At 46.7% G+C, this 26,528-nt stretch overlaps 2 protein-coding genes across 7 annotated transcripts in view; one reads left to right on the top strand and one right to left on the bottom strand.

The window, feature by feature from the left end:
* The window catches only part of MAGI3 (membrane associated guanylate kinase, WW and PDZ domain containing 3), a 68,738-nt gene extending 52,465 nt beyond the window's left edge, over positions 1-16,273 (top strand). For 2 of the 4 annotated variants that reach the window (XM_039381931.1, XM_027746220.2), the window contains exons 16-22: positions 2,639-2,824; positions 6,897-6,999; positions 7,089-7,206; positions 7,703-7,846; positions 10,350-10,488; positions 12,291-12,380; positions 12,849-13,141. In XM_039381931.1, coding sequence (XP_039237865.1) covers positions 2,639-2,824; positions 6,897-6,999; positions 7,089-7,206; positions 7,703-7,846; positions 10,350-10,488; positions 12,291-12,340 — 740 coding nt within the window. In that variant the 3' untranslated portion in view covers positions 12,341-12,380; positions 12,849-13,141. Of the gene's footprint in view, positions 1-2,638; positions 2,825-6,896; positions 7,000-7,088; positions 7,207-7,702; positions 7,847-10,349; positions 10,489-12,290; positions 12,381-12,848 lie in introns of all 4 variants that reach the window. The other 2 variants (XM_027746218.2, XM_039381932.1) reach the window with 2 other exon arrangements.
* LOC114001229 (protein PHTF1-like) overlaps positions 15,976-26,528 on the bottom strand; it is a 30,608-nt gene continuing 20,055 nt past the window's right edge. For 2 of the 3 annotated variants that reach the window (XM_027746222.2, XM_027746228.2), the window contains 14 exons: positions 26,357-26,516; positions 25,316-25,438; positions 24,378-24,537; positions 23,154-23,327; positions 22,996-23,073; positions 21,877-22,083; positions 21,214-21,342; positions 20,530-20,802; positions 19,836-19,967; positions 19,625-19,711; positions 18,523-18,678; positions 18,051-18,146; positions 17,569-17,694; positions 15,976-17,215 (listed from right to left, as the gene is read on the bottom strand). In XM_027746222.2, the coding sequence (XP_027602023.2) occupies positions 17,195-17,215; positions 17,569-17,694; positions 18,051-18,146; positions 18,523-18,678; positions 19,625-19,711; positions 19,836-19,967; positions 20,530-20,802; positions 21,214-21,342; positions 21,877-22,083; positions 22,996-23,073; positions 23,154-23,327; positions 24,378-24,537; positions 25,316-25,438; positions 26,357-26,516 (1,922 nt within the window). In that variant the 3' untranslated portion in view covers positions 15,976-17,194. The remainder of the gene's footprint in view (positions 17,216-17,568; positions 17,695-18,050; positions 18,147-18,522; positions 18,679-19,624; positions 19,712-19,835; positions 19,968-20,529; positions 20,803-21,213; positions 21,343-21,876; positions 22,084-22,995; positions 23,074-23,153; positions 23,328-24,377; positions 24,538-25,315; positions 25,439-26,356; positions 26,517-26,528) is intronic. The other variant, XM_039381933.1, reaches the window with a different exon arrangement.

The raw sequence follows: 26,528 nt of genomic DNA, 5'->3' as shown, positions 1-26,528 counted from the left end.
CCAGGGAGAGGATGTCGAGTCATTTTGGCACGATGGGATGAGTAGGATCATCTCTGGGATTATTTTTTTTTGGCATCAGGTTTGGGTTATCTCTGTCAGCCCTTGAAATACAGGCTTAGGTGGTCACCCACAGATGAACCCAATTCACTGACATGAAGGTACAGATAACTCCTGAAATACTCAGTTCCTTTAGTTCCTTGGTGTAAATCACCTGAAACTTCCTCAGCTGGTTCCAGACATAGTAATGAAAGTGTCTCTTTTTTTTTCATTGAGCCTCAGACACTTCTGTTTTCTCACTTCATTTTACTGCACAATAAAAACCAGCAGGAGCACAGAAAAAAACTGTTTCTAAGTAGCATTGTGCTGAATTTGTATGACATATATTCAGAGTCTGGTCCTGGTCCCCCCTCAGCCTCCTTTTCTCCAGGCTGAGCCCCAACAACTCCCTCAGCCACTCCTCATATGATCTGCAATATAAATTATAATATAACTGTGCTACAGACAGCATTTTTGCCTGAAGATCTGCTGCAAATCCGTCTTTATTTGATATTAGAACTGAAAATAGAAGGCAACTGAAACCAATTCCAGTGCTGGAAACAAGGCCTGTGGTCCAGGCTGTTTCTAACACAGAGAAAGAGGCACTGGTGCATCCACAAGCTGTGATCTGCAGAACTTGTCTGTGCCACAGTTTAATGTGAAGCTCCTGGGTTCTTCAGGATAGATGCCAGGATATTTTAGCCAGGCTATTTTAAGTCAAGTAATCAGCAATTAAGTCTGCAACCCTGCAGTGCTTCACTCTTCACAGTTGGCTCTCAGGTTTATATAATACTTTAAAAACCAGTCTATTAAGGGAAGTGTAAATAAAATTTAAACTCATGGTAAAGGCTAGAAGGCATCAATGTCTGTTCCTTCAGAGTGACTTCTGTGTGTGCTGGCTCATTAAAATGATCCTTGGTGGCTTTTTAATCCTGGGTGGCTCATGGCCTGGTCTAGTGGAAGGTGTCCTTGCCCATGGCAGGGGGAGTGGAATGAAATGGGTTTCAAGGTCCTTTCCAACCCAAACCAGTTTGTCTGGGATTCTGTGGCACTGTGGAAGTGTTTCAGGTTTGCTCTGGTGGTTTTGGAAAGCCAGCTGATAATCCAGGCAGGTGCTTGGTGTTCCTCAGAGAAAGTGTGTTTGGGAGAGCAGCACCCGTGGAAAACAGGTATCCATCAAACCTGCTTCAGGCCTTGGAGATGCAAAGAGGCTTTCACATGAAGTACCAGGAAAAAGCATTTATGGAACATGTGGAGGTTGGTCTGGGAGGTGTTTGGAAATGAACTACAAAGGAGCTGTGCAGCGGTTCCTGCACAGACGAGCCCTGAGGAGAGATCTGGGAAGGACAGGAGCCAACTCTGATGTGCTTTCAGGGATCCAGATGAATGAGAGGCTGTTTTGGATGCCTGGGAAAGCTGCTGACTGCTGTGCTTTCATGTGATGCAGATCTGCTCTGTCGGGGCCACGTCAGCACAGGGGCAGCTCCACGAGCGCTCCTTGCCCCAGGTTTTGGAAGGTCTCTCCTGTCACCATGGCAGCTCCCTGGCTGCCCAGGGCATTCTGCAGACATGATATTGGGGCAGCAAACCATAAAACAGGATCCCTTCCTGAGCACCAGCACAGCTCGTGTTGGGGAGAGCACAGGAGCCACAGGTGAAGCTGAGCCATGGGAGAGGTGCTGGAGTGGAGCATCCCTCCCTCCTCCTGCCTGTAGCTCTGCCTCTGTGTTCACCTCTGGGAAAGGAACTGAAATCAGTCTTTTTTGCCTTCTGCTTTTCCTAAAATTTTCTCTTTTCCCCATTCTGTCCGTTCTGGCCCCGTTGCTTTGGCCTCTGGAGGAGTCTGTGCAGGACACAGTGCCACTGTGGGGTGAACTGAGGGAACCAACCCAGGAGAGCTGAATAAAATGGGAGATAATTCCAAGTGCAGGTTCATCTCAGCAGGGCAAGGGATGAGGTCTGTGCAGAGCTGATGTAACACATCTTGCTGGGTGTGCTCAGGGTCACTGCTGAGTTCCTCACCAGGTTACTGAGTCAGTCCCTGGCAGGACAAGTTTGATTTCTCTTTGAAGTGCGTTTAAGGGTTAATTTTCAGTTGCAAGGAGGAAGAGTTTACCCCTGCATCCAGATTTCTGTGTTACACTGGATATCCATAATTGTCTCTGAGCCCACACAGCGCTCCAGGGTGGATGCATGAAATGGAAAACTACATTTTGAGTGGCAAAACCCAACTGCTTCGGAGCGCTGCGGGGCCACGCGCTCTCACTCATCCCTCTGCAGATGTGACCCATTTCCTCGCCGTGTTTTCCTTCAGGCACAACACCCTGTACCGTGACAGGGCCGTGCTGTTGGGTTGGCTCAGCTCACTCCCAGTGGAGCATTCCTCACGGTTTGCAGGTTTTCCTTGTAAAGCAGTGCCACCCTTTGGAGCGGGAGTGACTCTCCGGGATGACCGTGGAGATTCCGCGCGGTGCTTTTTCGACACGCGGACGGTGGGATTTTGGGGTTGGCCTGTGCAGGGCTGGGAGCTGGACTTTGATCCTTCCTAGTCAGGGTGTTCTGTGGGTATTAAGGTGTTGCTGTGGCTGTCCTTGATCCCCAGTGATTCCCCACAAGATCGGGCGGGTGATCGACGGCAGCCCCGCTGACCAGTGCGGGAAGCTGAAGGTGGGCGACCGGATCTCGGCGGTGAACGGCCAGTCCATCGTGGAGCTCTCCCACGACAGCATCGTGCAGCTCATCAAGGATGCTGGCAACGTGGTGACCCTCACTGTGGTGGCTGAGGAAGGTAAGGAAGCTGCCACCACACTGCCAGAATCTGGTGTTTGTCACTGCTGAACTTAATGCGCTTAAATCGAGCATTTGAAGGTGCTCGGAAATTATAGAGGGTGAATCGTGGAATATCCTGAGTTGGAAGGGACCCACAGGGATCATCGAGTCCAGCTCCTGGAAGCTGAATCACCTGGAAGCTCCTTTGTTTGCTCTAGAAGAGCTGAAGGCAGGCAGAGCAGAGAGAGGCAGCTGCCAAGGTGATTGCACCCAAAAAAAAAAAAAAGATAGAAGTGTTAACAACACGATGCAGAGTGAGAGAAATTCTCTTGGTTTCTCATGTGTGAGAGAGAAAAAAGTGCTGCTGACACAGAAATACATCCTGTCCAGGCCTTGTGTTCTCCAACTGAGGAGAAATGACCTCTGTGAGGGGGCTGCAGCAGCCAAGGGATGATGCTCAGAGAGAAAATCTTGCACCCCAGCACCGCCCATTTCTTGCTGCTGCAAGTCCTGCCAGAGCTTTGTTCCCAATGAGCTTTGTTCCCAATGAGGCAGCTGCTCCCAGGATCCTCTGTCCCTGCCCTAAGGCCACAGGGATTCCTGCTTTCCAAATCTCTCCCTTTAAACCCCTGAGTTTTTCCTTCCTTCCACGTTCAAACACGCAGATTCCCTAAAGCTGCACCCCTGGGATACAACAGAAACATCCCGTGGTTCTGGCTGCCAAAGGGTCACATCCCACCACGTGGGGGAAAACCCTTGACAGGGTCTTTCTGCAAATCCTTCACCTTCAAAACCTGCTGTGTCACCTGAGCAGCAAAGTAAGTCCTGGGGGCTGCAAAGTCCCATCTTTAGGGACTATTTTTGGTGTCAGCTCCCAGACCACACTGGGCACCACAGGTTTGTTTCTATGCAAACAGGTCACTACAAATATGTAAAATCCAATCATTTGAAGAGAAAAGCTGTTTTCCAACCCTGCATTTCTCTGGATTGCTGCTTATGGATTTAATTAAACTCCCTATCATTATTTTGTCAGAAAGTTGGCTTCCTTCACCTTTTAAATAATAAATACCTAAAGCCAGACTGTGAATAACGCCAGCAGATAATTCTCTAATTTCACATTAGTTGCAAATATTTAACGTGCCATCTCAGCCTGTAACACAGAATTTCAAAGACTTAATGTTCCTTTTTGTCAATGCTCGAAGCAGAGAGACCTCTGTAAATTGTTATTTTTCTATTAAGATTTTTATTTTTATCGAATCTGATTCATTCCAGTTTGAAGGGACACACTTCAAAGCAGTTGCCCAGGGTGATGTTTATAAAGCAACTGAAGTTCGAGTTGGTTGAATTAGATCTGTTTCTCTGCAGCTTTTAGTCACAGAATCCCAGACTGGTTTGGGTTGGAAGGACCTTAAAGACCATCTCATTCCACCCACTTCCACGGGCAGGGACACCTTCCACTTGTTTTCAGAATAAGTTTTCTGAATATCATGTTTTTACCTATTATTTAGGCATGACCTTACCTGGACTCTGTGTGAGAACTTTTTTCCCACTGCCTCAATTATAGATTTGCAGCCAAAATGTAGAGATAAAACCAGAACCTGTGGAGACTCAACAAAGAGAGGGGAAAAAAAACCCTCAGTAGCAGGTGGTGAAAGCAGAGTGAAGATCAGTCAGAAGAAATCTGTGGCTTAGGGGAGCTGGAGTTGGCGTGTTTGAGATGTAAAGGATTTCGTGACAATGAAGGAGAAAGAAGCAGAACCTGCTCCACCGAAGTGGGAATATATTTCCACTTTAAAATTCTCCTTGATGTAGCTGGAGAAATGGAGTTTAGCTCCCAGCAGAGCCCCGTGTGCAGCAGAGAGATCCAGCTGGATGGGAGTGAGTTAGGCACTGCAGGGAGGGAGCTGAACCTCAGAGAGGTGCTTCACACTGAGGGAAATGCAGGATGCAGCTCCAAAAAAAAAAAAAAAACCACCAAAATGCTCTTTTTTCTGGAAGCTGTTCAGCCTCACAGAGCACAAATCCTGATCAGGTTTGCTGATCCCCAGCACTCTGAGAGTGGCAATAAAACCTCTGCCTGGTCCCCCCCAGCCTTCCCAGGCCTGTGATCTTTGCTTTTCCTGGGAATAAACGAATTCCCCTTCGTGCACCAGGAGAGACTCTTTAACATTTTTCACCAAAGCAGGAGCCTGTCAGCTTTTGTCATGCATTAGCTGGGAACACACGAGAGCAGGCTGCAGGATTTCTGCAAACAGATGGCATTTTTCTTGCCTGTGCTTCTAAATTAAAAATCTGAGGATAAACCAGGAGTAAAAGTTGACATTCTGTCTCTAGAGAAAAACCTCTTTGAGGCATGTCACAGGAGCAGCACCAAGCAGTCCTGTGGAGGGCTTGGGAGGCCTCACATACCTGAGAAATTCAGTTTAATATGCTTTAAATTTCCCTTCCCTTAAGATGGTTGAGCACTTTTTATATTTTAATGGAATTTTTTTGTTCTTAATAAGGAAATGCACTAATGTGCTGCACCTAAAAGTGCTGGAACATCTCTAGTTTTGGTGCTTGGGTTTATTATTTTAACCCTCATAGGGAAAAAGGAGTTTATTAGTTTTTAATTCAGCACAGAAGTTCATCTTGGGCCACTCTTTGCCCTTCAGATTCTAGCTAAGAGGCAGCTTTTTGCATGGACTGTGGTTCCTTATTCTTAAATGGCAGAGTCATTTTGTGTCCTGAAACATGTTTTTTGTCCATAAATTCAGTGGATTTAAAAGTGCACAATCACTGTTTTCCGTGGAAGGGAAAATAGGCTATCTTAAAATATTTTATTAAAATGCTATACTTTAATTTAATACTCAGCTTTTGGGAGAAGGCAAAGCACTTTAAAAATCCCTGTTGATAATTTGCCAGTGAACTTATCCCCCAGTGTGGCTGTGGCACCAGTTCCTCACCTTCCCTGGAGCTGGGCAGGAGAAAACTCTGTGGTGCCTTAAATAAGTTGGCAGTTTCCCTCCTTCCTTGGGGTCTTCACCTCCAAATTCCCATTGATCCTGCAGATCCTCAGTCCCTTACCTTTCCAAAGTGATGTTTCTCAGATGGACATTGTTCTTAATCCCTTGCAAAATTTTATTACATTGAATATCCCATATATTGGACCTGACCACCCCTGATCCCTTCTGGCCTTTAGCACCTCAAAACCCTTCTGTCCGTGTCTGGATCCGTAAAACTGTGTTATTTTTCTGAGGGAAAGCAGAATGAAAGAATAAAAACAGAGAAGAATAAAAACAGGGGTTTATTTCATGGAACCAACGAGCTGCACTTGTGTTCCTGGAGTGGAAAATCCTTGTTGTGTGAGCGAGCTCAGCTCAGCCCGAGGTGCCACTGGTGGATTCCTTGGGAGCAGCAGCAGCTCTGGTGGTCACTGTGATCCCAGCTGTGGATTTGGGAAGGTCTGTGTGCTGGTTTAAAGGTAAACCAGCAGGGGAAATGAACTCAACTCGAAGGAGAGATTATAAGTCAGAATAACAATTTAATAAAATAATACAGTAATACAATTATACAGACAAACAGTTGGTTTTAACCCACAAAACCCAAATGTATAACCCAGCACCTGGGGCATGAACAGAGGGGTGTTCTTTGGGCCCCCTGAGTCCAAAGGAAAAGGAGAGGGAAAAAACCTGTTGATGAGAGTGCTGGTGCAGTCTGGTCAAGAGTGGTGGTTGCAGTCTGGCTGAGAGTGGTGGTCACAGTCCTTCTCTGGATCCCACGAGTAGTTAAAAAAAGTCCCAAGACTCCCAGATTATATATCCTCTGGTTCAGGCAGGAATGCCCAGTACCTCCCTCAGGGTGGGGAGTTCCACAATGGGTATGAGGACAGGAGCATCCTCCTATCTCACAGGCCTCTTAACACCCAGTTTACAGCCTGAGGAGTCAGGGCTGCTCTGGGCAGAGGGTGTAAATGGTCTATTGAGAACAGTTTCTGGGCAATGGCATGGAAGGCTCTAGAATACCCAGTTTGGGGTTACACCCATCCAGTGATGAACTGGTCCCAGCTGTTCTAGCTAGGACATCTGACTGTTGGTGTGTTTGGATTTCAGAGCACCGTGGGCCTCCCTCGGGGCCGAACTCAGCCCGGCAGAGCCCGGCCCCGCAGCACCGACCGCTGGGACCGGCACAGATCAACCCCCCCGGCGCCGACAGGTCTGGGAACGGGGCTGGGAACGGCGGGAAAAGCTTGGGCAGAGGGGTTGGTGTGGAGGTAAAATCCATGTCCTTTCACCTCTCCACAGGGGAGCCACAGAAGGTGAAGCTGGAAAAGAAGTCTCCGGTGGTTACCGTCTGTCCTGGCCCGAGCACAAGCACGTGGCACAGTCGGATGCTGCTCCAGGTGTTGGCCGTCATTCCCAGGTACAGGAGCCCATCCAGAGGGTGTGGAGACGTGGAATACTCATCCATCGGTGGCATTGCCACGGAGTTCTGGAAAGCAGGACAATTAAACATTTCCCTGTCAGATGTGGGTAGAAAAGCTGTGTTTAAAAACGCACTGAAGCGTCTCACGGAGTGTTTTTGCCCATGCTTTAAATTTGATTATCTCCTTAGGATAAGGGAATTCTCATTCTAATTGTGAAAGAAACAGAAAATGCTTGTCATGGAGCTACTACAGACCCTTTTGGCAAAGTTTCAGGAAGGATTTTATTCATCTCTCAGAAGGGAGGATGTTCTGTGTGTTTAGACTTGGAATGGAACCATTACCCCGAGTCACACCTGAGCTGGGGTGGATTCCGTTTAAAATATCTCAAAATACAGAAATGTGTGAAACAAATGTTTAAATCTGCCTGTAGGTCCTCATCTCTCGGGTTTGGTTTTTTGTTTTTTTTTTTCCCCTTTTTTTTCCTCCTCACAGAGTCCTGGCTGTTTCCCAGTGGAGCTGGAAAGGGGCCCTCGAGGGTTTGGGTTCAGCCTCCGAGGAGGGAAGGAATATAACATGGGCTTGTTCATCCTGCGCCTGGCTGAGGACGGGCCAGCGGTCAAGGACGGGAGAGTGCACGTGAGTTTGGCTTCTCTGATCAATTTACTGATCAAGTTGACGCATTAATTTACCTGAAGTGGCAAGAAACTTGGTTTTTCCATGAGCACAGGGTCCCAGAACAGCAGCTGGGCCTCTGCCCTTCTTCCAGCTGTCCCTGTGTGGTGACAGCTGTGGGGTTTGAGAGGAGAGATCCATGAACAGCTCCATGAGCATCCAAAAGGAACTGTCCAGCCTTGCTTGAGTTCCAGTAACATCCCTGACCCAGCTCCTCAGGGTACTTTAGGACTCCAGCAAGAGATTGCACAGAGGAACAGAGAGCTGAAAGGAGAATCAGTGTCCAAGTCAGTGAATTTTTAAGGAATATGTGTGTGAACATTGTGCTGTTGCCGTTCTGGGCCATCTCTGGGGATCCAAACCTAATTTTTTTTCAAAATGTTATGTTAATTCTTATCTTTGTGGGAGGAATTCACTCTCAGGTATTGTAATAAAACCAAATACGTGGGTACAGTAGCAAAGAATGGTGGTAGGTGAGGCTCTGTAGCTACTTCCCAGAGCTGGATTTTCAGAGGCTGGAGCTGAGCCAGGTGCCCATGAGATGCCATCCCACTGCAGTCCTGGTGCTTCCTGCACTTGTGGCCACTGGCACATGGTTCTGCCTCTGTTTATATTTGCAGAATGGGGCTGATACAGATACTTGCTGTGAGGCTTAATTGGATGTGGAACTCTAAGTATTGTTAACTTCTCTTATCCAATTCCTCACATCAATGAGGTTTTTTTCCCCTCATGCTTCAGAGACTACACAAGTGTGGTGTTCAGTGCTAATATTTTCTCTTGTTTTCCTTCTTTAAGTGGTGTCACACTGAGCTCCAGGGCTTGCTTTTTGAGCAACCAGAAGGTTGTTCAGCCCAGAGAAGAAAAGACTGAGGTCAGACCTCATCAGGGTCTGCAGCTTCCTTGTGAGGGGCAGGCACTGATCTCTGCTGTCTGTGAGCAGAGAGAGGACCCAGGGAACAGCTGGAGCTGTGCCAGGACAGGGTTGGGTTGGATCTCAGGGAAAGGTTCTCCCCCCAGAGGTGGTGGGCACTGAACAGGCTCCCCAGGGCAGTGGGCACGGCCCCAAGACTGCCAGAGCTCCATGAGCATTTGGACAATGCTCTCAGGGACAGGGTGGGATTTTGGGGTGTCCTGTGCAGGGCCAGGAGTTGGGCTGGATGATCCCTGTGGGTCCCTCCCAGCTCAGGATATTCCCTGACTCTCTGAGGTCCCAGCTGACTGTTCCCTGTGTCACTCAGACAACCTGTGCCCTGGCTCTGTGGGGACTGAGGCAGCAAAATCCTGCTGAGAGCTCCAGCTCCAGCTCCCCCAGTGATTTCCACGTGGGGTGTGGGTACAGCAGCCTTTTGTAAAGGCCCTTCCCACCCCCTGGCCCTTCACCCTTCCCTGTGCAGGGATGGAGTGTCCCAGCTCAGTGTCCCCAGCTCAGTGTCCCAGCTCAGTGTCCCCAGCTCAGTGTCCCCAGCTCGGTGTCCCAGCTGGGCTCAGAGCACGGAGGGGCTGAGCTCTCCCAGCCCCAGGGGATTCACACTTCCCTTGTCATTGTTTGTCTCCCTCCTCATCTGGACACGGTGTCGCTTTCTGGCTGTGCTTTTAACGCACTGAAGAGGAATTTCTCACCCAGCTGAGCTGTCAGCGTGTCCCTGTCCCACCCTGAGCCAGCACTGACCTCCTTTGGCAGAGTTTATTTAAGGAAGCCTGGACAGTCTCTTCGAGCTGCTCTTGTTACACAGCAGTGACATCCCTTGGCTGTTCTGGGCAGTGCCAGATAGGCCTCCCTTTTTCCTATTTTCCCAAACAGACATCCCTTTTTCATGCTCATTCCAACCCCTTTCCAGCAGCCTGTGGGGTTGGTGTGAGCTGGAATTGCCTGCCCAGCACCTCTGTGAGTTGTTAATTGGCCTCAGAGACCTCGGCACTGATCTCTCCTGCCTGGAATAACAATTCCTTCCCTGCCATTCCACCTGCTGTGCCCTGAGCTGTGCACTGGGTGAAGGTGCCCCTCACCTCACCTGGGGGGTGTGACCTCACTCAGGTGTGACTCAGGTGTGGTTCATCCCTGTGCTCCCTCCACACCACGATCCAGAAGGAAAATACATTCAAGCACCTCCTGGGATCTGCCCCATCACTTATAAATGAATAGCAGATAGAAAATAAACACCATCACTTGTAAATAAAAATCCCTTGTGAATAAGTGGTGGAACGTGTCAGTAATGAGAACTTTGAGACTTTCTTTCCCTGAGCTGGCTCAGGACACGACCTGTGTGACCTGTGAGCCCCCAGGGCCCTGGGTCACACCCTGCTCATCACCCCTGGAGGGGTGTCACTGTTGCTGAGTGGATTTCAGCACAAGAGGGAAAACAGAAGCATCTGCCTCTATTATTTAATTTTTTCTTTCTAAGCTAAAAACCACTTTAACAGTGTCAGAGATTCCCAGAGACTCACCTGCTTGCTCTTTTCTCCTCAGGTTGGTGACCAAATAGTGGAAATTAATGGAGAACCCACCCAAGGAATCACTCACACACGAGCCATTGAGCTGATTCAGGCTGGAGGGAATAAAGTTTTGCTGCTGCTGAGACCAGGGACTGGATTGATTCCAGATCACAGTATGTTGTCTCAAGGGCTGTTTGGTTTTGTCCAAGGCAGGGGAGGAAAGTGGGATAAGCAGATTCAGGTGCTTGTTCACTGCAGTAGTTGGCAGTTCCCTTTGTGACAGCTGTGCAAGTGTTTATTTATTATTGAATTAAATTAAAAATTAAAATACAAAAATAGAAAATAGAAATATTTGTTTTAAAAGATGAGGAGTATTTTTGGTACAATTAACACATGACAAGTATTTAGGAATATTAAAACCCTGTGAAATTATTCCATATTTTAATAAGTTTCTCAGCTCTGTCCAAGCTAATCAAGCTTCCCTATAAAAATGATTAACTCTGATTGCCTTTTAATTTAAATTAAAATTCTCTATGCTACAGTACTTAGTTAAAAATGCCTGTATTGTCAAAATATGATTTCTGTACAGATTCATTTCAGTTTTTAGCCTTCTAAGTTATGGAATGCTTTGTTTTTCAAAACCAAAACTTCAGGAAGCAGGAGAGGGACAACTTTGTTCTCCAAAGGGATTTGGTTTGATTGAAGGTGATTTTTGCCTCTGCAACAGGAAAGGACAATTTCATAGGCCAGATAAAAGGAAGGACAGCAAAGCAAACGCTTGCAGGAGCCACAGAGCTCAGAACTGATGATTTGGGGTCTGCCAGGGCCCCAAAACTGCAAATCAAAGACTTGTGGCAGTGGCAGCATTTTAAAGCAAAGAGCACCTGATTCCCAAATATGCATTTTAGTCTTTTATCCCCTGATGTTGCCACCAGGGTGCTCATGATGAACTTCCTAAATTGGAGGGTCGCTTTTTTCCGATAAAGAACTTTTCAGTCCCAGTCCCAACCCTGAGTTTATCCTTTCAAAATCCCAAACCCGCAGTTCGAACTCCCAAATACTTTGTGTGTTCATTTACAGGCAGCAACTGATGTTCACTCAAGGGGTAAAATCTGCTCAGAGCTGTCTCCATTTCTTTCCTCCTGAGAGCTTGAAAAGGGCCCTGAACATCCCCGTGCTCTGACCTGCCCAGCACAGTGAAAGCAGGGAATTAGTGCAGGGCATGGAAACAGCCCATCTGTGCTGGGCTGGGCTCAGCCTGCACAAACCCTGCCTGCCTGGGCCTGGCTCTCACCCTGAATCACCTCCTCAGTGAGGGGGAAAGCTGAATATCGTTAAATATAGTTAAATACAGTCTGCCTTGTGCTCTGATGAGCTTCTGGTTGGGTGGTCGGGCACTGAACGGGCTCCCCAGGGAACTGTCACAGCCCCAGATCTGCCAGAGCTCCAGGAGTGTTTGGACAATGCCCTCAGGGACAGGGTGGGGTGTTGGGGTGTCCTGGGCAGGGCCAGGAGTTGGACTGGGTGATCCCTGTGTGTCCCTTCCAGCTCAGGATGTTCTGTAATGCCATGGGGAGGTTCTCTTTAAAATGACATTTCCATTAAAATGAGCGTGGAGGTGCCTCCTGCTCTCTCCTCCCCAACATCTGACTCCAGCAGTGACCAGTGGAGTTTATCCATGAGGGATGTGCAGGGATTATCTGGGATCACTCCTGGCCCTTTTGTTCACAGAAACCCCCTGAGCTTGAGGGAGAAACACAGAATCACCAAAAGTCTGAGGGAACCTCTTGGAGCACATCCCACCCATCCCTCTGTCCAGAGTGGGGGCTGGGATGTGAAGGAGGTGCTGGAGTGGGGAAGGGTTTGTTGCCTCTTGCCTTGCTGTTAATCCCACATTTCTGGTTGAAATCTTGCTTGCTGTACTCTGTGATTTTTTTTGGTATGTACTTCTGGGCTTTTTCTCTTCCTCCTTCAGGTTTGGCTCCTTCCAGTCTGTGTCCCTACGTGAAACCTGAGCAACATTAAGGGCTTTCAGTGCTTTTCTTGGTTTTTCCTTAAAGACTTGGTAAATCTGCATGTCTTGTGTTCCATCTCTTCCTATTATTTAAGTGCAAAGCTATGAATAACCTTGACTTTTCACTGTTTCAGGTTTCTTTTAGCATAACAGTTCCAGTTCATTTAGTTTTCTCATATTAAACAATGTAGGTCAGGGACTTTCTATTTTGCAATTTTGCTGTGTAGGCTCCAAAATTGTTTTGATCCAAGCCTGTGTCAGTCCTGCAGGGATCAGGCAGCATTCTGAGCCCTGGTTGTGTTTTTTTTTTTCCAAAATCACATCCTCAGGGTTGTTGTAGCTTGTAGAAAAAGACAGTATGTAAATCTGGCTAAATAAGGCTTTGAGAATATGCCACTCCATAATGTTTCTTAAATTGAACTCGGTAATTTGCTGCTGAGGTGCTAAAATTGTGAAATATTTAGTGATTATTATTTTTTGCGTGGTTGTTCAGTCAAATCTCTTGCTGTTCACTTCCAGGTGATTGGGATAGTTACAATCCATCTTCGTCAAATGTAATATATGAAGAACAGTCACCATTACCTTCATCTTCCCATTCTGCTTCCCCATCTGAAGTGTGTTATTTACCAGTACCAGGAGAAGCTTTAACCAGAGTTCAGCTGTCTGAGGAACTGGAACAAGCAGAGAACACTGTGCCTGACAAGATAAGCACTTTAACTGAAAACCAGAGTGAGAGGAAGCCTCAGTCTTCTCCCCAGAGAACAAAGAACAGATGGGAATGTCCCTCCAGCCCTGGGTTTGGAATCACTAAAGGTAGTTTGGAAGCAGGGACCAGAAGAGACAGATCTGCCAGTCCAGCAAAGTCGGGGGCTGCTGAGGGACACCCTCCCAGGGGATTCCACAGCCCCAGGAAAGGGGATCCTGAAAAGAACAATCTCTCACATCAACCTGGCAGATCCAGAGGGAGTGAGAGTAAAACCACAGAAACAGGAACGAACAATAGTGACAAAAAAGAGTATTCCAGTGGAAATCAAGGAAGGTCAGCCAGTCCCCACAGGCACCTGGGGAAGCCGGGAAGTGCAGAAATGGTGGGAAGGAGCCAGGGCAGAACTGGTGGTGTGGAGCAGTTGAAAGGTGGGATTGGTAAACCAGGAGTCAGCAGGAAAGACATGAAGCAGAAAACTGCAGGAAGGATGGAAGGGTGGTCTGCAGAGAGACACTACCCAGCGTTTGAGGGGAACAACCTTCCCTTGAGGGACTGCAGGAGAAACGCCTCCGAGGACGATTTATTGACCAAGTCCAGCTCTGGAGAGCCAAGTTCCAGCAGGTTCAAAACCTCCAGCCTGTCCAACATCCCACTGCTTTCCACGGAGAAACAAAGGAGGGGGGAACCACAGGAGACTGTCACGCTGAACAGGCACCACGGAGGGAGACACGTGGAGCTGCCCCATGAAACCAAAGATGGAACTTCCCACCCCGAGGGTTCTCCAGCGAGGAAAACGCCGATAACTCCCGGGCCGTGGAGGGTCCCCACTAAGGGCACCCCAGCAGCAGGAGTGGCTGGAAAACGGGTGTGACTGACTGACACTGTTTTTTTTAGAACATGTTTTAACCAGTTTTCCAACAAGGGTCATTTAAAGCATTGGTTCTTTTCACACAGTTGTCTTTTTTTTTTTTCTCTTTTTTTTTTTTTTTTTGGTCTCAGAAACTGGTTGGAAGGGGGGGGGAAAGGGTTTGATTTGTTCTTAAATTATCTAAGCTGCATGAAGGACCTTTTGGATGCTTCAGTGAAACTCTGCCATGAGCTGCTGTCCCCGTGTCCCCGTGCAGGCCCTTGTCTGCTGCTCCCAACGTTGCACTGCTGCGGCTTCTCCGAGTGTCGTGAGGTCTGAACAAAGTTATTTAATGCCTCTGTTGCCAATGTGATCCTGACTCACTTCCTGCTCTTGTGCCAAGTTTATCTACTGTATCCAGTCAATCTGATCCTCCCCCCGTGGATTCCAGTCACAGACAAGGCAGGTTGGGGCTGAGGTGGGTGTTTTCTCCGAGCGTGGTGCCTGTTTGCGTCAGGAAACCCACGTGTTCTTGCTGGGTCAGGAAGGACATGGGCGAGTTGGTTCTGTCAGTTCCAGGGCAGCAAACGAGCCACTGATGCTGCTCAGTTGATGTGTTTCCTGGGGTTTTTATACCCCATACCAAACCCTGTCGATAAAAATGGTATTTGATATAATTTTGCGTTTTCTGAACGCAGCAAAATTGCTTTATTGCCTCGATTCGTAGGGATTTGCTTTGCAAACGTCTTGTGTGAGGAGAGAAAATTCTGGGTTCTGTTAAATAACATAATTCCTTTGGTTTCACTTGTGGCACCACGAAATCCTCGGCCTTGGTGTGGAGCTGATGCTGAAGCCCCATCTTTAATTAATTAATGCTAGTTAGGAATTGGATTTTTTCCCTCTGTAGAGGTAACAACTGACCTTAGACAGACCCAGCTGCCAGAGCAGCCTCGTCAGTGAAGTTTTTGCCTGTGTATGTTAGAACTCTCCCATATTTACATGGAATGTGTGATCAGGGAGTGTTGGTGACACAGAGGGTACAGGAGGCTCGCTCTCCATGGTTTGGGCTGGCAGAGACGTTTTAAAGAGGGATGTGACCACCAGGACCTCCTGACACCTCAGTCCCAAAGCTGTGAGAACAGCAGAAGCTGAAGGGGTTTATTTTATTCATAGTTTTAGTGATGATTTCCTGACATGTTTAGGGTTTTAATGGTAAAAGGAGCCCGTTGGTCCAGTTTGCAGAAGGAGGAGTAAAGGATGGAGCTTTACTTACTCAAAACTCAAACTAATAGGATTTGCTCTCTGAAATGGAACGAGCAAATACCTCCTTTTGGCTTTGAAACATGGGATGTTTTTAAAGGCTGATGAAGCACAGTGAGGCAGTTCTGAGTGGAATTCTTCCCAAGCACAGCTGACTGCTCAGCCAGCTTTTCCACAAAGACTTTGGGAATTCAAAAGGCTTTAGAGCAGCTCTGAACTGTGCTCTGCTGCTCAACCCCGGGCGATCCATCGAGGTTTGCTGTGTAGCATAACACGTACAAATACTCCCTGGGTGGAGTATGACTGTGAAATATTTAATACTCTGAAGTAGCCTGTGTAGATATTTCCCCTGTGCCCTTCCCCAGAGGGTGGTTTATGTTGAGCTGTGTGCACTCGCCCTGACCACTGAGTACAGTGACAGATCCAGACCTTTAATTCCAGATGAATTAAGTAGCACCACTGAAATGATTCCCCTGCCATCAACTCCCCTCGATTTTTTCTATATGTTAATGTGATAATGTCTTACCTGTGTGTGATTTCTCCTTCCATAGACCTTGTATCTGTACTTCCTGTATCAGACTTAGCCATGTGGCCTTGGAATGCTGAGCAATGTATGGATGTACTGGGTGTAAATGTTTATATATTGTACAGCACCTTTATACAGACTTCTGAGGTTCTGACTAGAGAGAGACCTGTAAATCGCTCATTATTTTTTATATAGATATTAAAAACAAACTCCAGTTCGTGGCCTGTTGGTTCTGCACTGTATAAACCAGGTTCTTGGTTGGCTTTCAGGGGTGTGACCCCAGGTTTTACCCACAAACATGCTGCTCTTCTGGAAAACAAATGCAATTTATTATTGGAATTTTCCTTGACACCCTTTCCCCCTCCATTCAAACAGCAAATGCTTGACAAAGGTGGTATAAAAATCATCAGGTCCTGTAGAAAACAGTGGGTAATGATGAAATACTTGTCCTGTAGGTTTATTTGTACATTTTGCTATATAAAATTGTCATCTCCTTTTACATCTCACAACTTTTCCTTGTACAGAAAATAGCTGTAAACAATTTACTACCAAAAATGCTTCTGCCATCTTACCCTCCCTGTGAAAGAATGAAGCTCTGAAAAGTTCCTCAGTTTTTGCTCTTTTCATTACTAATAAATAGAAGCTGATAGAGCCAGTGAAGGGAAATATAACAGAAGCTTTAAAATGTTTTCTTTCTCTCCTCTGCCCTTTCTAAACACTAACCTGAGGAGGTCTTTGCCAGAGCTGTTCTCAGGCAGGACAGGATGGAGTGGAGTGTTCCAGGGAACAGACCTGGCAAAATGTTCTACGGCTCATAAACACTTTCCCTGTAGTATTTCTGCAGAGGTTTTTCTCCTGTAATTAATGTTTTCAGAAAAATACTCATCATTTCTTCGCAGCAGCCCCAGCCTAAGCCAACAGCAGGACTCTGGTATTGCTGGAGTGGCAGCAGGGAGGGGTGGAATTCACATCCTGAGGTGGAATTCACATCCTGCAGCGGTTCAGGACAGAGGCAAAGCCTCAAGCACGTGGAGCTTTAAGGATTGAGACTCTCCTCAGCACAGCCAGACAAGTGCAGCTAAGGATGATCGAGCTGAAATATTCCAGTGTAGCTCCAGGAAGGCTGACTGGGATGGGAGGGCTCACTCCCTCCTTGTCACATCCCAGGATTCAGGTTTTGCAGGAACGTGGCACCAGTCAGAGCCATTGGTGTCCCTCCAGCTGCAGCTCTTGTATGGCTTCAGGGTTTGATGTCCCACACCAGTTCCTGCTGGTTTCAGTGCCAGCTGCCAGGATTTGGCCCCATTAATGCAGTTTTTCTGTGTGCATGCCATGGGATGACATCACTGGTGAGACCAGTTGGTTCTGGGTGGTGTAGAACAGTAAAGCAGAAAGAAAACTTCTGATAACACTGAGAATCTGTTTGAAAGCTGTAATTACAGATTTCCATCAGTTTTCTGCTTTCTGCCCACACCTGAGGTTCTCTTCTCTCTGGTGGAGATGCCCAGGGCTGATGTTCTGTCAGTTCATGGTTTAATTTTCCATAACTGCAAAGAGACAGAGAGTGAGTTTGGGTCTGACAGCCTTAGGTCTGCATGTCCTACATCCACAGGTGAGACTCTGTCTCCCTTCCCCATCCTGCTCTGCTCAGTGAGCTCCAGCAGGATGAGCCACAGGAGGACTGGGATAAAGGGAAGGAACCCTGGATTCTAACAGCTTGACCTGAATAAAAATGAAACTGGAGTCAGCCCTGTCCTTCCCCCCAGAACTGGCTCAGGGAGGTGGGGACTCACCCAGCAGAGTCTGGTCACTGAATTACCAGTGCAAACCTTTCTGCTCGGGCAGGAGGAGTTTGGGGGGCCCCCAGAGCTGTTGCTGTTGGTTTATACAGGACACTCACTCTGATATTGAACCCTAGAAGGTCACTGATGACTCCTGAGACAGCAGAGAGGATGACAACCCGTGTGATGTTGTAGATCAGGGGGTTCATGGTCAGTCCATACAGCCTGAAGGGACTATCCAGTTCCTGCAGTGGAAGGACAAGGAAAAGAGTCCATTAACATTCACCAAGAGCAAAGCAATTCATCCTCTGACTTTCAGCTTAACACTGGCACTCCCACAGACTGTGCTGCCTCTGTCCTTTCTCAAATGCATGTACAGGAGTTCCCACTCTGTTTCAGAGAAGTTTCCTGCTGAATCCACAGTCTGTTCACAGCACTAATTAACCACAGTGGTCTTGTATTGCTCCATCTCATGTCACAGCTGTAGGAGCACAGAAAAACTCCCTCTGTGAGTGAGAGCCAGCTCTTACCTAATCAAGAGCCACATGGTATTGCCTTTAGGCACCACTTCCATAAAACTGAGCTGTTCAGAGTATCTTACCTTCAGCAGCTTTGTGGACAGTTTCAGAACATTGTTTACCAGAGACAGCTGCTCCTTCTTGTTTGGCTTCTTCTCCATCTTCAGGTACAAGTTTATCTGTGACAGACACCACAGACCAGGTGTTGATATCCCAGCACCAGCCCCCCAGTGATTCAGTACTAAGGGAAACCAGAGCCATTTTTGCAGTCTGCTGTCACTCCTGAAGAAGTGAATTTAGCACTGATAACATCATTCTTTTTCCAGTTGTTTTGGCTAACCCAGAGACAAAAACCATCCAGAACTTCAGAATCTGAGTCTGTCCCAACATCACCAGCTCACCCCTGCCCTGCTGCACAGTGCTTTGTTGCCTTCTGGCCAAACACAAGGGTGGATTTCTAAATTTTGAAAGTTTGATTCTAGTGTTTAAGCTGGTTTCAAATACAGTAATTATATCCAAACAAAGGCAAAGGGAGAGCAAGCTAAATGGAGTCACCTGCTCAGTGAGCAAGATGGAAATGTTGCTGTATTTCTTGTTGGTTTCAGAGCCCAGAGATGCCAGACGTAGTAAAAAGAGAAGCAGTGCTGCCTCCCACATCAGGAACTCCCAGTTGTAAGCTGCATTTAGGAAGGTTTTGTGGCCCTTAAGAACCTGTATTGGGGGGGAAAAAAAGCACCAATGTCAATAGCAAGTTGCCTGTTCTTGGGAGAAGTGCACAAGCACTGCCCTTGCTCCTCCTCTGCCCAGCCCTCTGTGCTCTCCAGCACTGGCAGCTCCTCCACAAAGTGTAAATCATTCCTGTAATGAGGTCACAGTAAAAGGTCTTGTTTCTAACCTGGCTTTAGCTTGGAATTGATTTTTTCTGTCTGCTCAGAAAAGGAAAATTGTTCTTTCTCTTCCCTCCCTCTGACCAAATAACAGGGAATAAAGTGCCTTTCCTTGTCCCACTGGCAGCCTCAGACCCCCCCCCAGCCAGAGGGAGCTGCTCCTGCCTTTCCCAGTATGGACTCACTGGGACTAACACAGCAGGACTGGGATTGTCATTCCTTCCTCTGGAAACCTGTGGCTTACAAAAACAGTCACAGCAGTGAGAGTATCTACGAACCATCAACCTCACTGCTACCAGAGCTGCATCCTCAGATCAGGAACCTGCCTGAACACTGACCAAGAAATGGCTCCAGCATTAGCACTGCTGCCTGCAACAGCTTTAGGGAAGGTTAGAAGGTGTAACTAATAGTTCTTGAGCTGCTTTTCCACACAGTGGTTACAGAGGATGCTGCAATCAGCCCTCTGGAATAAAATGTCCTGTGAACACTTGAGGTCCTTGGGCAGAGTCTCCTCCCCTTTGTGCCCAAATGCCCATGTCCTGAAGTTTTCCTGATGATTATAAAACCCAAGATCTTCCCATGCAAGCAGAGAATGAATCTCTACTTCCAACTAAAGATTACAAAGCTTTTAAAAAATGCAACATTCTCTACAGTACTTTGGGGTCAAACAGCTCCAGGTCAAAAGCTCTTTGTATTCTGGTGAAAGAAAAGCCTCCAGCACTTGGAGAGATCTTCCCCTATTTTAAAAACCAGAGAGGTTAAAATCTCACCTGGGCACAGCATATAAAAGCAATTGAAAGAGCCAGCAAAAAGACTGAGGACACAACAACATCCACAGACCTCTGGGGGCCTCGTCTCTGTGGAAACAAGGACACGGGGTCAGGGCTGAGGTTGGGATGTGGAGCTGTGAAGCCAAAACTCACCACAAACAGCTGTAACTGTTACACCCTCTGTTACACCAAACCCTGGATCAGAACTCACCTTCAGATAGGAGCGAAGGGATAACCAGATCTTGATGTTCTCCACCTTCTTGAGCCTGAAGTGAGGAATTTCGTATTTCCTGGCTTTCCGAGCAGATGTGATGTGACTGAACAGCTTGGCAAACAAAAACCTCTGCAGTCAAAAACAAAACACACACACACATAAATCAGTCTAAAACAAATCAGATTGACTGGGATTGTTAGGGGTACCTGGCAGAAAGGGTGACTGGGGAAGCCCCACATGAGACCTGGGTGCTCGACCTCTCTGGGAAATGGCAGCAGCTGTTTTTATAGAATTCCAGAATGGTTTGGGTTGGAAGGGACCTTAAAGCTCATCCACAACCCCCTGCCATGGGCAAGGACACCTTCTACTAAGACCAGGTTGCTCCAAGCCCTGTCCAACCTGGCCTTGGAGACTTCCAGGGATGAGGCAGCCACAGCTTCTCTGGGCACAGAGAGGGGACAGGGTGAGACCTTGGGGACAGGTGAGAGGGGGGTACAGGGGTCAGACTACACACTGACAGGTGTAATCTGTGACTGATCAATAGGAGCCTTCCCAGACTCCCCTCCCTGACCTTGGTTCCCTCACCAGCTCTGCCCCCTCAGCTGGCTGAGACCTGCTTGTCTTTGCAGGAGCAGGGGGGGTTTGATCCCTGCCCCAGGCTCAGGGAAGGCACCAGGACCTTCAAACCCACCTGTTTGTAGGTTCTCTCAGCAACACACATCATGAAGAAAAACATCCAGGTTAAGCACAGCCTTTCCAGGAAGTTGATGGCAGACAGGACAATGACAGGGGCGCTGGCAGGGGCTCCACAGAAGATGTACAAGAGCTCCTTGAGAGAAATGGAGCAGAGCTGCTCCAGGTTATCCAAGCGGAAGAGCCTGTAGAGGAACGGCAGGAACGCCAATCCAATGGTGATGATGTTTCCCAGCATTTGATACCCCACTCCTTGCTGGTAGGCATTCACCTGGCAAGCAGGAACAAAAATGGGATGATTACCTGGGTTTTGCATCAAGGAAAAGGCCTGTTGTTGTGGCAGCAGCCACTCAGCCAAGCAGTCAGTTCCCCTTCCCTTCCCAGGACAGAGCCTAAAACAGTCCCACCCATTTCAGTCCAAAGCCAACAGCAACCAGCCAATAAATAATCAAACCCCCACCCTCAGCACACTGCAGAGAAAACCAGCAATCATCAGCTGATTAGTCTTCAACAGACCTCAAGAACTGGAGTTTAGGGAAATTTTAGGAACAACTGTCTTTGCAGCTGGGGAGGGCCCAGTTTCGTACTGCACCTGATACTTGCACGTGTAACCACTTCCAGGGGCTTTGGTGGTTGATTTCTGAAGTGTGAGGGAGAGGCTGCAGTGCCACCCCCCCCTTACCCTGCTCATGATAATCCCACTGATCTCCAGCACGGACATGTCCACCTTCTTGCAGTCGTTCCCTTCCCAGATCAGAGCACTCACTTTGGCAGATGCTGGGCTGGTGTTCTGCAGCCAGAACAAATGGTTCTATAAAAGAGAAAGCAATGCAAAAAGGTGGGTCTTCTCCTTCTGTCCTGCTAGTAAATAATGCTTTTTCCTGAATTAGATTGAGGGGGGATTCCAAATTTGGGGGATACCTGAGGGATAAATCATTGTCTTTGGCTGACAGGCTTTGTGTGTTGAGTCTGTTAAAGATATTTATACCTGCTTCACCCTCACTCTAATAGTATCTTAAAACTTCTAAACCAAGGGGAAATTTTTCGTTATTTATATTTTGAAAACAATAAATAAGAGCAATTCAGAAGACAAAAAGTCCTCATGAAAAGAAAGGACCTGTCAGCCGAAAACTCACCAAGAAACTCACCTAGGAAAAAAGAAGGAAACAATGAAATACTTTGCTTGGGATGAGATAATACCAGTGGGGAGGAGGGAGTTAATCATGAGACTGTTTAGATCATTCCAGACTTCCATGTGATTCTGGTTGACAGAATGGTCTCGCCCAGCTTTTGGGTTGCTCAGGGAGGGAAAGTATTCTCAGCTACTGGATGCACGTGAACCAACCTGCTGGAAAACATCCTCCTTGGGGTCCCTGCGGGGGTCCCTGGCGGCGTCCTCGCTGTCGCTGGTGCAGGAGGAGCGGCACTCGGGGCCGTGCAGGAGATCATCCCACAGCATGTCCTCGGTCTCCGAGTCCTGCCGGGTGCTCTCCGAGTCCCGCCGGCTCACGCTGCAGCTCCGGGACCCCACGCCAAGGCAGGGCCTCGAGTCCTTCAGAGAGCAGCAAAATCTCCACGGCACAGCCCCACACTCGCTCTGTAAAACCTCCTCCTCCTCCCCCCCCCGCCAGGAATCAGCTTCCCGAGGGAATTAGAATTCCCGGGTTCACCCACCCGATGGAAGTGGTTTAAGACACTGTTATTCAGGGATAGTTTTGGGAAGAAGCATTTCTACATCAGAGCTCACACAGACCCCATTAGTTCCTCACCTTTCTTCTTTACAACTTTACAAAATAAAAGCTGACTTATTCCTTCAAATGTAGAACTTTTCTGCCTGCTCCATAATCTAAAATTTAATTTCTATTTTATATTAATTTATAGATTTTCATATTTATAATCTGATATTCACATATTATTTCTGTTTTATTTTCAGGTGGGGGAAGTGGCAGAGGCAAAAACAAAGTAATGAAGTGACTGGGTATATATCACAGAATAGATTTATTCCTTCATTATAGGAAATGGACTCAATGATCCTTGTGGGTCTCTTTCAATTCAGAACATCTTATGATTTTAAAATCAAAATTTATTAGCTTAAAAGCTACAGCACAGCACTGCCTCCCAACCACAAGAGCAATTGCAGCAATTCCAACAGGAGCAAATAGAGGCAGCTCAGAGCTGCCAACAGAGTTATTTGTTTGATTGTGTTTGTTTAACAAAGCAGCACAGTTCTGAACAACGTTTACAAAGCTGCCAATGAACAGGGAGGGAGGGAAGTCACACCTTGTACCTGAAAATTCAGAAGCACAAACATTTAATAACTGTCTGTTCAGATGGAGGGGGGTTGGGAGGAGATGAGCTCTAAGGTCCCTTCTAACCCAACCCATTCCATGATTCTGTGACAGGAAGGATGTCCCTGCACTGGCCAGGCCCGGGAAAGCTCCCTCTCTTGACTTTATGACCATACCTGAACATACAACGTAGATTCCAGTTCTGATTCCACGACACTGTCAGAGTCTCTGGTGCCTTTCAGGGCTTGCTTGACCTGCCAAAACCAAAGGAAAACCAGCTCATTGTCCATAGCAAAATAAAGTGTGGGAAATGGCACAAATTCCACGTGGGTACCTGCGAGACTGCCTGGTTCAGAGAAGGCAGAGGCCTCTTCCTCTTCTCCTCGTAGCTGTTGTCACTGGAGGCCCCCTCCATGCTCCGGCGTAACAGGACCCTTCGTGCCACGGCCTCGGTGTCCTCCTCGCTCGACAGCTCGTCCGAAATGCCATCCCTGTTGGTGCCTTCATCCTGGAAAGGCACAGCCAAAGCCAGGCTGAGGCACCACAGAGGGCCAGCCTGAGTCAGGCTCAAAGCCACAGCTTTGCTCCCCTGGCACACACAGCCAGCCCTCACTCCTGCAAAGGTTGGATCCCCACAGAGCACACACTCGGCATCGCAGAGACTTCAGAGATTTTAACTCGTCCCCCCTATCCCTGTCTTGCCCCAGATATACTGAGAGGGAATTTTGGGTGGATGGAGGTGGATTTGGGGCAAGGGCAGGAAGAGGAGAAGGCAGCAGCAGCTCTTGGCTGTGTCTTACATCTGTTCTCCTGTGCTTAAGGCTGCTGGTGGCTCAGAGACCTGGAAATCTGGGCTGTGTCCCTACACAGAGCTCTGCCCCTCTCCAAATGCCTTCACAGAGAGGAGTTGGCATGGCACAGTATGACAGAATTCTGCACAGATTCTATTCCAAGTTCCTTATGTGGGAGTTAACACACCACCAACCCAGAAGAGCCTCAAAAGTGACTCCCCAAATCTCTGTGTTTCAGAGATTTCAACAGAGGTCACAATCCTTTAACTCTTTCTCTCTCCCCAAGGGCTGTTTCAGTTTTTCCTACCTCCCCTCTGCAAGGATATTGTGGGGAACTGTTTGCAAGGCCAATTATTTCACAGAACTGCCTTTGAAAATTCCCAATTTGTTTATTTTTAATCGTTATCAGCACTCTCCCTTAACTGAACATCTTGGGATCAGAAGTCTCAACAATTAAATGAACACAGACGTTTCCAGGACTGTCTGTGTGTGATGTACTTGGCCAAGCAACCTGGTCTAGTGGAAGGGGTCCCTGCCCAGGGCAGGGGGTGGAACCAGTCTGGGATTCTATCCTATGATTCTATGAAAAGATGCTGATGTCAGTTGGTGAATGAGAGGCAGAAAGGGGGTTTAGGTCCCCTAAAGATTAGCAGAAGGAGGGAGAATCTTATGTTAGTTCAAACCATACAGTGAAGTACCAACACACTTCTGGGCACACAGAGAATACACTGAGACTGTGACTCCAGAGAGGTTCCCTCTGGCAGTACCTGCTGGCTCTTCTCCCCGTCAGAAAGTTTACTTTTCTCTTTGGAGTGCAGCAGCCTGTGCTCAGATCTGGCCTGCCTGGGTTTAATGCCATCACCCACAACACTCACACCACTCTCTGTCTCGGTCCCTTTCTCAGCTACCAACTTCACTCTTCTGTTCCTATGAGAGAAAACACAATAAAACACTTTTATGTCAGAGAAAAAACTCTTTGGAGTAAAACATCTTTCACTTGCCGTACAGGTGCAGCATCAAACAAGATACCTGAGGGATAAATCATTGTCTTGGCAGACAGGCTTTGTGTGCTGAGTCTGTTAAAGATATTTATACCTGCTTCACCCTCACTCTAATAGTATCTCAAAATTTCTAAACCAAGGGGAAACTTTTCATTATTTGTATTTTGAAAATAAATAAATAAATAAATAAATTCAGAAGACAAAAAGTCCTCATGAAGAGAAAGGACCTGTCAGCTGAAAACTCACCAAGAAACTCACCTAGGAAAAAAAGAAGGAAACAATGAAATATTATCCCATACAACCTCTCCTCCTTTTCCTTGAGTTATTTTTAGAAAAGGAAGGTGGCAAAGTGAGACAACTGTCCAAGCAACTTAAACCAGAAGACACAATTGCTTCTGGAAATGAGGTAAAACAGCAATATCATTTCAGCACAAAATCGAATAAGGTCACTCATCTGATAAATAAAAATAAGCTCCACCACGGTCTGCATCTCATCTAATGCTTGGTTTCACATGATCTCATTTTACATGATCTAATAAGAACATTCTAAATATTCCTGAGGAGCCAGCCTCCTACAGGACGAGGAATGCCCAAATTCAGGATGAGCCAGCTGGCAGGCTGGGGGGCTGGCAGTGACAGCACAGTCTGTGTGCTCATTTTCCAGGTGTCAAATTGTCCCCACAAACCCAGCAGGGATCACGTACCTCCTCTGGAAAAGCAGGCTGGATAAATTGGTAAGGACTGATGCAGAGCCAGACTGCTCTTCCTTGCTGCTTTTGTCAGAAGACCAACTGTTCCCATCCACGCCCACAGATTTGCGTAATTTCCTGATTTTTAAGAAAAGGACAATTAAATTTGTACAACACACATGATTTTCTGGTGTTTCTTAAAATACCTGAATGAGATTTGAACAGCTTTTTAGATGCTATTTTTCTTAAGTCGTGCAGACTAAAGAAACAAACAAGTTTTATTTGGATTAAGCAAATTTTATAATTTAATTTAATTATTAATTTATCTAATTTTGCTTTAATTTTATAATAATTTCTAGATAATAATTTATAATATAATAATTTGTGCTCGCTAATTTATAGTAATAATTTACAAATTTATAAATATAATATTTACACTTTATTATCATATTCTAATCATGATTATTAATATTATAATATAAATAATGTAATACATTGCTTTGTTTATTAATATATTAATACTATATTAATTTGGTAATATATTATAGTAATATATCTTATATAGTTATATATAGTATATAGTATTATAGTATTATATCTTATATAGTTATAATTGATATAATTAATATAATTATTTCTAATTTATACTTAATATTGATATATTTGTAATTTATACATTATTTGTAATTTATAATAATTTATAGTTAATTTTATAATAATTTTCTAATAACTTTGTAATTCTAATTTATAATAATTTATTATTAATTTTACAATAATTTTCTAACGTTTTTATAATTTTAATTTAACTTCAATTTAATTTTATACTAATTTTATTAATACTTCCATAACCACTTTATCGTTCATTTATTTGATTAAATTTTATTATTTGATATAGGTTTTATTTGGATTAAGAATATACCCCCAGGACATCACCAGGAAAGGTTCAACAGGCAAAACGCGGGGAAAATCTTTGCTGCAGCAATCCAGAGGAGCCAAAACTCAACCCACCTGCCCCCCCTGCTGTCCCCTGGCTGCGGGGCCACCCCGGTCCCTCACCTGCGGCGCCGGCTCAGCCCGTTGCTCCCGGCAGGTCTGTTCACCTGCGTGGACACGATCTGGCAGTGAACTGTCCCCAGCAGCAGCATCAGGCACAGGGGGCCCATCACCTCGCTGGCACTCCCCGCGGGCACCAGGAGGTAGAGCAGCACCGCCACCACTGGGGAGGAGC

Source organism: Pipra filicauda, unplaced genomic scaffold (genome assembly GCF_003945595.2).
Source record: "Pipra filicauda isolate LSUMZ 115617 unplaced genomic scaffold, ASM394559v2 scaffold249_size1133689_pilon, whole genome shotgun sequence".
Taxonomy (NCBI): domain Eukaryota; kingdom Metazoa; phylum Chordata; class Aves; order Passeriformes; family Pipridae; genus Pipra; species Pipra filicauda.
This window is presented reverse-complemented; position numbering and strand designations above follow the sequence as displayed.